General features: G+C 36.3%; 1 protein-coding gene and 1 pseudogene across 1 annotated transcript in view; one reads left to right on the top strand and one right to left on the bottom strand.

Moving 5' to 3' along the window:
- LOC122353810 overlaps positions 1-13,079 on the bottom strand; it is a 346,864-nt pseudogene that overhangs the window by 235,486 nt on the left and 98,299 nt on the right.
- Positions 1-13,079, top strand: part of suclg2 (succinate-CoA ligase GDP-forming subunit beta) — an 87,799-nt gene that overhangs the window by 25,645 nt on the left and 49,075 nt on the right. The window contains exons 3-4 of the mRNA XM_043251678.1: positions 7,662-7,761; positions 10,539-10,629. Coding sequence (XP_043107613.1) covers positions 7,662-7,761; positions 10,539-10,629 — 191 coding nt within the window. The remainder of the gene's footprint in view (positions 1-7,661; positions 7,762-10,538; positions 10,630-13,079) is intronic.

Here is a 13,079-nt window from a genome sequence, read left to right as displayed (position 1 = left end):
ATGCTTACAGACAGAGTCTGGAATGCTAAATATAGATTTTTTTTTAGAGGCTGTGCGAGACGGAGATAATTGTGAAAGCAGAATTGCAGTTCTGTGCTTGCTGGATTTGTGTGGAGCGATGGATATGATAAAAGGTGGAATTTTAATGGGCCAGAGCTCCTGTTTCTTCTGAAACTTTAACCTTTGAGTTCTTTTCATCTGTACGTCAACTGATTTCTATTTATTAAAGCTCTCGCAAAGCAGAATATTCTCCAAATTCTAGGTTGTTTTCTCCCCAGAAAATCTACATTTCTTTTTGTGTATACTAGTGTGCTTTAGCATATAACTGCATAAAATGTACAATCTTTTCCTTTTGAAAAAAACAGAAATAATAGATGACTCATCCTGCACTGCAGATTTTCGTCCAGTCATATGCAGTCTAGAAATGTAGTCCCTCCCTCAATTATAACTGAAACAACTAGTAGGTTGCACATAATTCATGGCTGTGATGTAACTAAAGCCTATAGACCCCCCAAAAAAATTGTGTATGTGAATGTATATATATTTATATACCCACACTCTATACAAACTACTTACAGACTTAAGCATTTTTTTCATTTGTAATTTCAGCCTTTTCTTGAACCTTAGACTTTGCAGATTTAAATGTAAAATTACAAATGCTTATTTAAATTAACTACTTAAACCCTCTTCGTCTTATTGACAGAATGTTAGCCTTCTACTAAATTAATGTTATATATATACATAGATATATGCATATATATATAATAGTATATATATATATATATATATATATATATAATTTTTTTCCTCATTTATTTAAGCCTTTACCCTGCAAAGGTGGTGACATCTGACGCGTACTAAGTATTAAAAGCCTAAAAACTTAAGATTACCTAAAGCTTAATATGTATTTCTTAGCAGCATTTACGTCAGGAAACTAATCTTTAATATGCCGTATTTTAGCATTTGGATTTGATGTCTTAGCTGCAGCACAAGAGCACATCAATTTACTTTTTCTTAATTTGTTTCCTTAATTTTGCATCCACTTTCTGTATATGAGACGATAGTGAAATAAAACAAATTAGCATACAGTTTTCATTTTAAAAGCACTGTGTGACTTTCTGTAATGTGACATTTTAAACGAACTCAAGAGACTTGAGGGTAACCCTCTCCTCCAGCCTGTTCAGGTGCTACGCAAGGTTTCGTGGCAGGTTCTTTACTTTGCTGCAACGCTCTAATGGAGGTGGGAGATCATTATGAAGGATTGTGATGAGAAGCAGGCGGATGAATTTAACAAGAACTGAGCTGTCAGTGATGCGGTGACAGCTAAAGTTGAAATAACACACATGAAACTTGAGACAGAAGAAGTGGCCCTCTCTTATCAACCTCTGCTCTGTTTCCAAGCAGACAGGCATCATTAGACAGGAGTTAGAGCCGGATCATTGTTCCGCTTGGACTTGTTTCTGTGCACATGTCTAGAGCTGGAAAACACTCCTGCACGACAACTCGCATAGGTCAAGTATACTGTGCCCTGTTTATCACCCAACAACAAATTAGGACAGAGAAAGGTATAAAGAAATGTTGTTTTAAGCTTTTTAGTTGTAAGCCGGGGTATTGATTCTGACTACGATTTAATTCCATTTATATATTGTTGCAACTGCGTTAAACTTGAAGAACAAAAACACTGTAAACATTTAAAATTGTTAATTTTAGTTTACAATGTTAAATGTTTTCAACTATATTTACTTCTTTTTAGTCTAGTATGCAGATTTGGTGCTCAATAAAGGTTTCTGATCATTCTTCCATCCATCCATCCTTACATCCATCCATCCATCCATTCTTCCATCCATCCTTCCATCCATCCATCCATCCATCCATCCATCCATCCTTCCATCCATCCATCCATCCTTCCATTCTTCTATCCTTCCATCCTTCCATCCATCCATCCATCCATCCTTCCATCCATCCATCCTTACATCCATCCTTACATCCTTACATCCTTCCATCCATCCTTACATCCATCCATCCATCCTTACATCCATCCTTACATCCATCCTTACATCCATCCTTACATCCATCCTTACATCCTTACATCCTTACATCCATCCTTCCATCCATCCATCCATCCATCTATCCATCCATCCTTCCTTCCATCCTTACGTCCATCCTTCCATCCATCCTTCCATCCTTCCATCCATCCTTCCATCCATCCTTCCATCCTTCCATCCATCCTTCCATCCATCCATCCATCCATCCATCCATCCATCCATCCATCCATCCATCCATCCTTCCATCCATCCTTCCATCCATCCTTCCATCCTTACATCCATCCTTCCATCCTTACATCCATCCTTCCATCCATCCATCCATCCATCCATCCTTCTATCCTTCCTACAGCCTTTTGGGAGTAAAACAACAGTTGTTGGTTTAATTTTTAAACTTTGTAACTTGCGTGTCATTTATAAAACACATCCTGTCCAAATAGTATTTTTGATTTATGTTTTCTCCAAGCCAATAATGATGCATTCCATTGATAATACAATAATTTGCTGTAATTGCAGCGGCCGTGATGCACACAGAAGGTAGATCCTGTGACCCTATTATCGTAGGATGTCTCATTTACTAATATTTGCCCTATAGCTAAACATTATCTTCGGTAAACAGTGCTTCCCACGACTCGGTCCTCCTGTTTAGTATGTTTCCCTTTGCCTCGACCCAATTTTTGGCCTTAAACACACATGAGGGATCTTGACTTCCCTCTGTTTCCTCTCAGCTGTCTGAATCCGCACCGTTTCCCCTGAACCCCGCTCCACACCCCATTACCGCAGCCCCATTGCTCTCGCTGAATATCAAACAACAGGACACCTCTGTGTCTCGTACCCCGCAGTCATGTCCACAGCCAGAGAAATATTAGGGACTCAGAAAATAAGAAACAGTGAAGCAGAAGCAGCAGCCCTGACTACTGTCACTGCTACATAAGCTTCAATTTCATTTGAACTCATTAATGAGGAACTTTGTCTGTATTAGTGCAATTACTTCTGATGCCATGCGAACTGTACAGATAAATTTGCTTCTACATGTATTTGTTTTTTTCTAAATAGTATGTTAGGGCAAGAAAATGCTAGCGTTTCACTTCAGTAGGCAGTAGTTTATTTGTTTGTTTTAAATTCTTGCTTCTGGGTAGATTTTATATTTAGTTTTTCCCCTCATTTAAAATTATGAAATGACAGGAGCGCAGATTATACTCTGAATTAACGGCATATGTTCATTTAGCATTCAGTTCAGTTAATTAATGGGATAATCAAGCAGTGTACTGAATGGGCACAGTGTTGGACATTTTGTTTGTGAAGTTGACCTTTGATAATTTGCCACACATAAAGATGATGCTAGCGTTCAAAAAAAATGTTTTTTAATGTCATTAGATCTATGACGCAATGACATGTTAGGAATGATGCAAGATAACTTTCTGAAATATTTAATGAAATGTGTTTTAATAAATTATTGACTAGCATGGACTCCTTAGATGGATCTATTACAATGCATCTATAACTCTTAAAAAAGCATTTAACTGTATAAATATAGGATAAATATATGTGTGCGTGTGTGTGTGTGTGTGTGTGTGTGTGTATTTATATAAAATATATTTTTTCAGCTCATTCAGTATTTCAATTGAGTTTAACTTGATGTAACTAAAATGAAAACTCAATCAATCATTTTTATTTATATAGCGCTTTTAACAACACAGGTTGCATCAAAGCACTCTGAAATAAAAACGTATTAAAAAACCCCACATTAACACACTTATGACAATTACAAGAACACACAAAATAAATAACTAAAATAAAACAATAAAATATAAAAATAAACCTGATTCATAATATGAATTAAAACGAAGCCATATCCTAATAATTCTAAAATGTGCAGGTCAAGGCAATTACTGTGTTTTTCCCTGATGAAAGTAATGACTATTTAGTTAATAATTATTGTGTTCTATTAAGTAAATTATGACAGTACGTTACAACAAATATCAAATACGGCCTTAATTCTGTTAAACACGCAGCTGTCATTGTGTGTTCAAAAATAAATAAATGAATAAAATGCTAAATACATTTTACAGCTCCTATTTACAGATACATATCTTTTTTTTTTTTTGTCATTGCAATACAGAACGCTGCCAACTATGCCTTATTTTTTGCAACAATGTGTGAGTATATGCCAACCCACACTTCCTAAAAATACATTTTTAGTATAAGGTGACAAAATGCATTTTCTCTTAGTTATCACTCGGCCCGTCTCTGCCTCAGACGAGCAGCCAACCGAATGTTTTGATCCATTTGATCCATGTTGTATCGTACACAAAAGCAGCAAAAGAGGGCATACACAACCTGCACATAAATACTGCTGTGTTGAACAAAAAAAATAAATAAAATAACTCGCCTTTGAGGTTTTTGTGGTCTGTTGATCTTGAGAAGACAATGTAGGTCTTGCACCTGGAGCTCCAGGCTGTTCCTAGAGAGAAAAATGTCTGTATTAACTTCATATATCATCTTAAGATGTAACTTGATGTGTAGCTGCAGGTTAAAGGCAGCTTTCTTTCTTGAAGGCATTTGAAGTGTCACTTTGTGATGGGTGAATTAAATTGTCAACACGAGTGTTGAACTGTAAGGTGAAGGAAAAAAAAAAACGTGTATGATATATAAACTCATTTTAAAACCATAAAGCCACGGGCCATGTACGTCCTCCACTTTTTAATTTGCTGCTCACATCATTAATCAATGAGAAATAAGTGGATGCTCTGAATTAAAGTGCACCATTTGGCATGGGCATTACTCCTGCACTCGCTAAATAGAGATAATTGACGCGAAGTGATGGATTGCACATAATGTACTGAGATTCTGGATGCCATCCAGTACTTTATTTCATAATGATGATGACATGCGTGTATATATTTCTATAAACTGATATGCATGCAGGACTGTACAGTACTTGAATTAATACTTGTACTTGAAGTTTATATTTAAAAATGATAGCAAATGAAAAAATGAGCGGCACAACTTTTTTTGGCATAAAAAAAAAATCGAAATCAGCACATTAGAGTGATTTTTGATAACGAAAGATTGGAAATTGTAATTATGCTGAAAATTCAGCTTTTCATCACAGGAATGAATTATTTTAAATCATATATTACACATTATATTACATCACAATATTACAGTTTTTACTACCTATTTGATAAACAGTTTTATCGGGCATAGGAGTCTTAAACGTGAAAATAAGCATAAAAAGCATAAGCACAAAAAAACTAGTTGTTTAGTGCAACTATAATTATATAAATTGTCTTTGATTACTATAAATCAAAGGTGTGTAGTAATTTGCAGCGCTACTGTATTGTTCTCACAAAATGTGATATCAACTTTAACTGTTAATGGGACCGGTTTTAATGAGCTATTTTATTAATCTCAAGTTTTCTCACAAAAATCTATGAAAAGATGTAAAATGGCTGGATAAAACCTTCTGTTGAAGCACATCTGTTGTTCACACAAACAACAGTTTGCGTGTGTGTGTGTGTGTGTGTGTGTGTGTGTGTGTGTGTTTTATGAATATTGCTGCGATCCTCATTCCGCCTCCAAAAGAGCTTCTCTAGTTAACAGCTTAGCTTTTTTTTTTTTTTTTTTTTTTTTTTTTTTTCCCATTGCATCTTCCTAGCCCTACACTGTACACGCCTGAATGGTTCACGTGAAGCTGTTCTCCAAATAGACCATCAGTGCATAACGTTTCTGGTCATGAAAGGGATAGTTTAATTTTTCCAATTCCACGTCTCTCTCTCTTTCACTCAAATCACTCTGTAGCGCTCGTCACAATCCCATGTGCAGGAGTTTCCTGTCTAACACTATCAGATCTCTTATCGGGACAAGAGGTGTTTTGCTAAATCTTCACCCTCTCCTGCCTCTCCTCAGTTGTTATATCTCTTTTAGTTTAGATTAAGTGATCCATCGGCTCCCGTATCTCTGTTTTTGCCGCTTCTGCATTCTTATCCCTCACGGTCGCACACATGATCAATGCTATCAGCTCTGCGTGGCGGTGATAAATTATGCATTCGCTCCAGTCAATGGCGGAGTTGTGGTTTGGCGGAGACACAGCGGTGATAGCGAGTCTTAATCAGCACCTAAAGTGTGAGAACTCTTAACGTCCGACCCCGAGGGCTGCGAACAGCGCTGAAGCTCTTTAAAAATGACTTATGAGGGAGCCGAGGACTTCATGTTTCTTCATGTTGAGATGCTGTCCTATTGCAGGCATTGTGGATCGGAATCTGAATCCCATTCCTTACAGTACTCTTCATCATTTCCAGGTAAAGTTCAGCTAAAAATTCTGCCATTAATTACTTGCCTTCATGGCATTGCAAACCCATAAGACCACAAACAAAGATATTTTTGATGAAATCCCAGATCTTTCTGACCTTGCATAGACTACCACTATTAAAACAGCTTCCTTGTGACGTCAGTGGTTCAACTCTTAAAATCAGTTGAAATAATAATTAGCATTTATATTTCTACAGAGCTCCCCTTTTCTTTTCCAGGTGCTTCTGTTGGTTTAGAGCACTTACTGTTCTGGTTTTTCCCAGTTTTCTTCATTTATCTTTTTTTTTTTTCTGTTTATTTCCCAGATGCCTACGGGACGTTTCTGTTCATCTTTGAGTTCATTTTTAGTTCTCTGTCTTTTACGATCAAGTGAAGTTGTTAATGGCTTTGTGAAGTCATTTTTCCATGTGCCAATTTATTGTTCTGGTTCAGACCTCTGAGGTCACGAGAGTCCAGCTGGATGCCGTGGAAAAGGGACACCATTTAAACGTCCTTCTGGCTCTGGTGTGATGATCAGTTTCTATTGGTCACACAAAACCGAAAGCCTGTCTACAGCACGCAGTTATTAATATATTTATGTATTTTTTTTTAATGTATTAATTATTAATCACTAAAGTCTTTCAAATGTCACGGACAGAAGACTTAAATTAAAAGTTGCACAAAAAAAAAAAAAAAAAAAAAAAAAGGTTTTCAGTTAGTTACTCCAGCTTACCTTAAAATGTGGGTAAAAAAAAGTGAAGTATAGAGAATACAATATATAAACTGCACATCCTGGTAGAGTAATAAAAAAAGAAAAAAGAGGTTCTTTTAATCTCAGTCACTCTACAGTCGCAGTATATGGTCCTTTGCACTAAATTGGATAAAATGATTCATATACCACAATATTGATCAAATGTTTCAACATAGTGTCTCATGACAAGCTATTATTTCCTCAGCCTTGTGCTTCCATCTCAGTGATGTTTCTGTGATGAAAGAAATAATGGCAAAATTGCCAGCCGCTCTAGAAGACGCATCATCAAAACATGCCTGTGGAGATCAGCGTAATATTTAAAATCAAATTACAGCTGAAAACACCCAAGTCCTCTTCCGATCTTATTTGTTTTGACTCTTGCTCGTCTATCTGTGTGTTTGTTGGGGTTATGTACTGTGTGAGAAGGCCAGATTCAAACCTGCGTCACCCATTAAGTGCTACATTGTATCTGGAGGAACTTTTTTTTTTTTTTTTTTTTTTTTTTTTTTTTTTTTTTTTACCTGATATCTTGAGGCTCTAACTTTTTTTTTTTTTTTTCGCTTTTGTCACTTTAGAAGCGAAGGAGATTGTCCTGAAAGCTCAGATTTTAGCGGGAGGAAGAGGCAAAGGAGCGTTCGACAGCGGCCTGAAAGGAGGGGTGCATTTAACAAAAGAGTGAGTATCTGCCTGGACCCGTTTTCCCGGAAAAGAATAGATCCTGCTTTCCTGTATTTCATTCCTCTTAAAACCCCTGTCACTCTTTGACGCCCCGTATATCTCTGCAAGAAAATAGAGCAGAATATCACTCTACCCCTCAGCATTTGGGATGTCCTTAAAACTCGGTTGTAATGCGGAATGATGGATTCCTCAGCTGAACAAATTATAAGTGTTATAGAAACTATCAAAATGTTGTGAAAAAAACCCTTGAGAATGAGGGGGATGTTTGAAACAGCAATAGCAATCGCTGAAAACTTTACCAGAAAGCCACGAGTTTTTCTCAAGTAGGGGCTGATTTATGACTGAATGCCCGCGTCGTGTATCACTGTCACGTAGTATACTTTGGCATTCGGGATGAAGAGAATCGTCCAGAGAAAACACTCTGAAACGCAGCCTGATCCGTTTTATCTAGCAAATGAGCACAGAGCTTCTTGCGGCCCTGAGAGATCCCCGAGAGTTTGCTAGTATGTGTTTCTTAAACTAAAACTTCTTTTTTTTTTGTTAGCCTGTACCATTGTTATTTGTAGTACAATAAAAAGATAATGCTGAGAGCGCGAGAGAGAGAGAGAAATACGTGATCAGCAAATTAGCCCAATTTAAACATGCATTAATGCATTACTAGCACGAGCACCACAGCTACTCTTTATATTAACACGCATGCATTATTTGAATAAAATTACCACGGTTATGAAAATATATTATAATCTGGGAAAACTCGTTTTCACATACAGTTTGGTCAGGTATCGTCTTGCATCCGTGTCTCCTGCACCTAGGCCCAAAAAAATAAAAAATCACGATTTTCATATCAGTTGATATCGATTATTATCAAGATGACTTGTAAATATTTAGTTATTTTGAGTTAGAAGGCAGATTTTTTTTTGCTCCAAAGTTAAAGTTGGGGAAGACACCAAAACTACTAAGAACATGACTGTAAACTTTTCCAGTCATTTTTTTTCTTTAGCAAAAGTAAATATCCTAATAGAAAAAAAAAGTTCTTGGTTTCAGCATGTTCTATTGGGTGATACGGTTTCAAATCAATACACGGGTTTTGTGTTGCCTGACTTTAATGACTTGTAGTTTCAGGACAGTTTGCGGTACAGGCTGCAATATTAATAATATTACAGAAATCTCTGCGGTAGTGGTAGCTTGAGTTAGGATGCAGATGCAAAATTATATTTATAACATCTGTAAACGGTAACGGTAACATCTGCAAATTAAACAACATACTTTTTCTGTTCTGTTTTATTCTGTTTGATTTTTAATAAAATTAAACATTCCACAGAAATATACATTTAGATCAACCACAGTTAAAAACATACTTATAGCACCTCAATGCCATGGTAAAAGTGCAACTGTATGGTTTCTAGGGATTTGTATGAAAACAGTAGTCTATTCATATAAATACACAAACATATCTGTGTTATATTGCTCCTTTAACACATGCTACTTTAATAATAGTAATAAAATTATATATATATAGATCCCATAATACCATGGTGCACTTAGTGTTGCTATTATAAGTTCATGGTAAATGACAATGATTTGTAGACTGAAAAGTCTTCTGACTTCATCGTTGCACACAGTGTTTTTTTCTGTTTGTCAGCACTGTTTCATCTGGCTTTAAACTAGTTTAAATAGTTCACCCAAAAATGAAAATTCTGTCATCGTTTACTCACCCTCGAATAGTTTCAAATCTGTATGACGCCAAGCGCAAACCCTTCAGTACCTTATTGCTTTTATTTAATATTTAAAAATATTAAAGCTAAACATATATGTCTTTAAAGGACGCCTATTATGCCAGTCTCTGGTGTCCCCAGAATGTGTTTGAAGTTTCAGCTCAAAATACCCCACAAATCATTTATTATATCAATTTGAAAACGCCTATTTTGAGTGGAAGCAGAAACACTGTTTTCCGTCCATATTTCTTTAAATGCTAATGAGCTTTTATTCCCTTACTAAACTTAAATTCTCATTCGCACACAAGTTAAAAACACACAAGTGACGATACCAGTTGGTTATGTCTGTGGAGGTAAACAGCTGGGATAGAAATCACATGTTTATTTTAGATCTGCGTGGCAGTAGCAATATACAGTTTTGTTCTCTCGTCTCCTTTAAGGCTGGGAATTTTGTTGGTAAATACCTGATTATAGCACTTAAAACCATGTTTTCATGATATGTCGCCTTCAATTTTTAACACCATATATGATATTTTCTTATACACATACATCTGCTTAAAATGTCTGTCTCTTAGTTTTAAAGCAGACTGAGTTTTCAAGTGTAAACTGATGTGCATGTGTCATACAGAATCATACCGGAAACAGAAAACTAATAAATATGGTAATATTCCCTCCTCACTTGGGCAACTGTATGCTTCCACACAGACGCATAAATCAACATACCGTATCTCCGCTTGAGGAGCGTTTATTAGACGGGAAGGGAGTGGTCTCATAATTAAAGATGAAAGATGCAACATAAAGCACTATTTACTTCACACATACTTCATCTAACAAATAACAAACAGTTGATTCTGCCGAAAAACACGTAATCTATAAAACAGCTTTGATGCTATGTGATTGGTTGTTTATGTTGCTATAAGGGTGTTGCTCAGTGAAACGCAGAACCACCGAGCGTAGATCATAGCCGTGCTGCATCGTGAATAAAACTGCTGTCCAATCAGAATCCAGGAATGCAACCTGCCATTGAATGAATAGTCTAAAAATGTGTCTCTATTTCAGTCCTGCTGTTGTTGGAGAGTTGGCCGGTAAGATGCTCGGCTTCAGTCTGACCACCAAACAGACCCCTAAGGAAGGAGTGAAAGTCAATACGGTATTAAAGAAAGCACTTTGTTTATCTCTGGCATATTATTCTAATTTTTTTTATGTGGTTCCTTTAAATATATAATCGCTTTTGCGTTTCTCTTTCTATTTCTTTCTCCATTCTCCTTGTCTTCCTGGATCCAGGAGAAAGCTGCATAATACCATTTTTTTAAAGGAATAAATGTTCTTTTGCTGTTACAGTGCATGAGTTAGGTGTCGTAGGTCACTGAGATGAAGACAAGCGTGTGAGTTAGACCTGGTTGCGCAGGGAATGTTGGTAAACAGCCATTTCCATGTGTCACTAACAAGCAGAAATATCATTTTCCTCCCTCTTTCTCTGCTTCTCTCTATGTCTGACACCCACACAGAGTGGCGTTCTCCTACAACCACCCCGTATGTTTAGCACTGTTTATCTCTCTCCCCCTCAGGAGGTAATGATGGCTTCCTGCACTTAGCACGTGTTTGTCCTCTCATCTTTAAACGCGGCCTAGAGCTCCCCATTATCATCCGCTTTCATTCCCTCCAGCTTCCCCTCACGAGAATGCCCCCAAACTTTTTTCACACAAAGATGGCATCTCATTTTTGTCTTTTCTCTGCCCGAGAAACCGCCACAGGGGGCGGAAGCGCACGGCTGGAAGAGTAGGAGGGATTCATAAAGGGAGGTGGTGAGGAGGAACAGAGGTGGGATATAAGCGAAAATAAATAAATGCTTTAGAAATGCCAGCTCGAGCGTGTGGCATCTCCTCACAAACTTCTCTCGCTGCATTTGAGAGAGTGTCACATTTGCTATTCCAGAGCCCTTGGTTTCCTTCTCACATGGATGCGTCATTGTATAATGAGGTTTTCCTCATGAATTCAGAATACGGTATCGGTTTATTGAGAAGAAAAATGAAAAGTGTGTTTTGTAAAATCGTGTCCTGCGCCATCAGAAGATGTCATGGTGAGGGTGTTGAGGATATATGATCCATCAAATATATTTTATTTTATTTTAGTTTTAGTTTATTATTTGTGTGTGTTACAGGTCATTTTATTTTTATTTTATTATTTTTTTTATTTTAACAGTTTTATTTTTTTAAATGTGTGTGTGTTTTGTTTGTGGTTTTATTTCATTATTTGTGTGTTGTTTGTTTTCTCCGAGGGATGCTTTTAACAGTTAAGAGAATACGGCAGTCTGTTATTTAATGTTAAAATGGTACAAATATGATTGGCCATTTAATAAAAATTTTTATTGTAAAAATATACATTTTATTTTATTATTTTTATTTATATTTATATTATTTTATTGAGTTGGTGTAATTTATTTATTATATTCAGAAGATGCTATCGTACTTCACAGCGGTGATTAGGCCCTTGATATATGATTCATAAAATATGAGCAAATGTTGGTCATGCAGAAAAATTCATTATATTTACCAATGCTGAAAAATAAGCTTTACCACTACAGAAATAAATTACATTTTAAAATAAATGTAAAATAATAATATACTGTACAATATAGCTGTACAATATAGTTTTTACTTTATTTGTCGCAAATAAAAACATAAAATCTTACAAACTTTTAACTTTTGATATCGGCATATGCGTATAAATAATAGTTTTGTTGATGCAGCTTTTTTATTTACTTTTTGTGGGTAAAAAAAATATATGTAGGTCAATGGCTGATGGCTGTTTTGGATGAAATAAATATGTATTAAATAGATTTTATTTTGTACTCTTTATAGCTCCCAGCTCTAGAGGGTATTGAATATGGATGAGAGTTTGAATATGAGTGGTGTTAAAAGGATGTAATTGTGTTGTCAGTCTCGGAGAGGAAGGCTGCTTGTGAGCTGTCAGTGTGCCGTCAGGACTCTTCGTTAATGTGCCGTTTTTCACCCAACTGCGTTAGCGCAGTCTGTCTTGTTGGCCTTCTCTCTTTCTTTTCTGCTGTAATAGACTGTGAAGCGAGGAAATAGAGGAAAGGAAAAAAGAGATGGAAGGACAATGCAGGAAATAGAATGAACAGGGGTGCAAACGTTTGGCTTTCTTGTTGTCTTCTTCACAAGCCGAAAGGGATACAAACAGGAGTCTGGTGCTGGAGATTAGAGTATAGAGGAGACCGGGGCGGTTGTAACCCTTTGAATTTCTTCAGTCTTATAAGTAAAAGTGATGACACTTATTTAAATCAGTAGTGTTTTTTTTTTTTTTTGTCCTTAGTGTGATTCACCGTTTTGGTGTGAAATGTATAATTAAAAATGTTTTCTATAAAATGGCCAGAATGTTTTGATGATCATTTTATTTTGTAATTTGTTGGTTAATGTTAACGTGAATAATGAATATGAATTACACTTCAGATTCATGCAGATTACTAATTGAAAACTGCATCCATCCATATTTGTGTGTGTGTGTGTGTGTGTGTGTGTGTGTGTGTGTGTGTGTGTGTGTGTATTTAACAGGAGGAGACAATAGTCTGTCGTTGAATGT

Source organism: Puntigrus tetrazona, chromosome 11, assembly GCF_018831695.1.
Source record: "Puntigrus tetrazona isolate hp1 chromosome 11, ASM1883169v1, whole genome shotgun sequence".
Lineage (NCBI taxonomy): Eukaryota > Metazoa > Chordata > Actinopteri > Cypriniformes > Cyprinidae > Puntigrus > Puntigrus tetrazona.
This window is presented reverse-complemented; position numbering and strand designations above follow the sequence as displayed.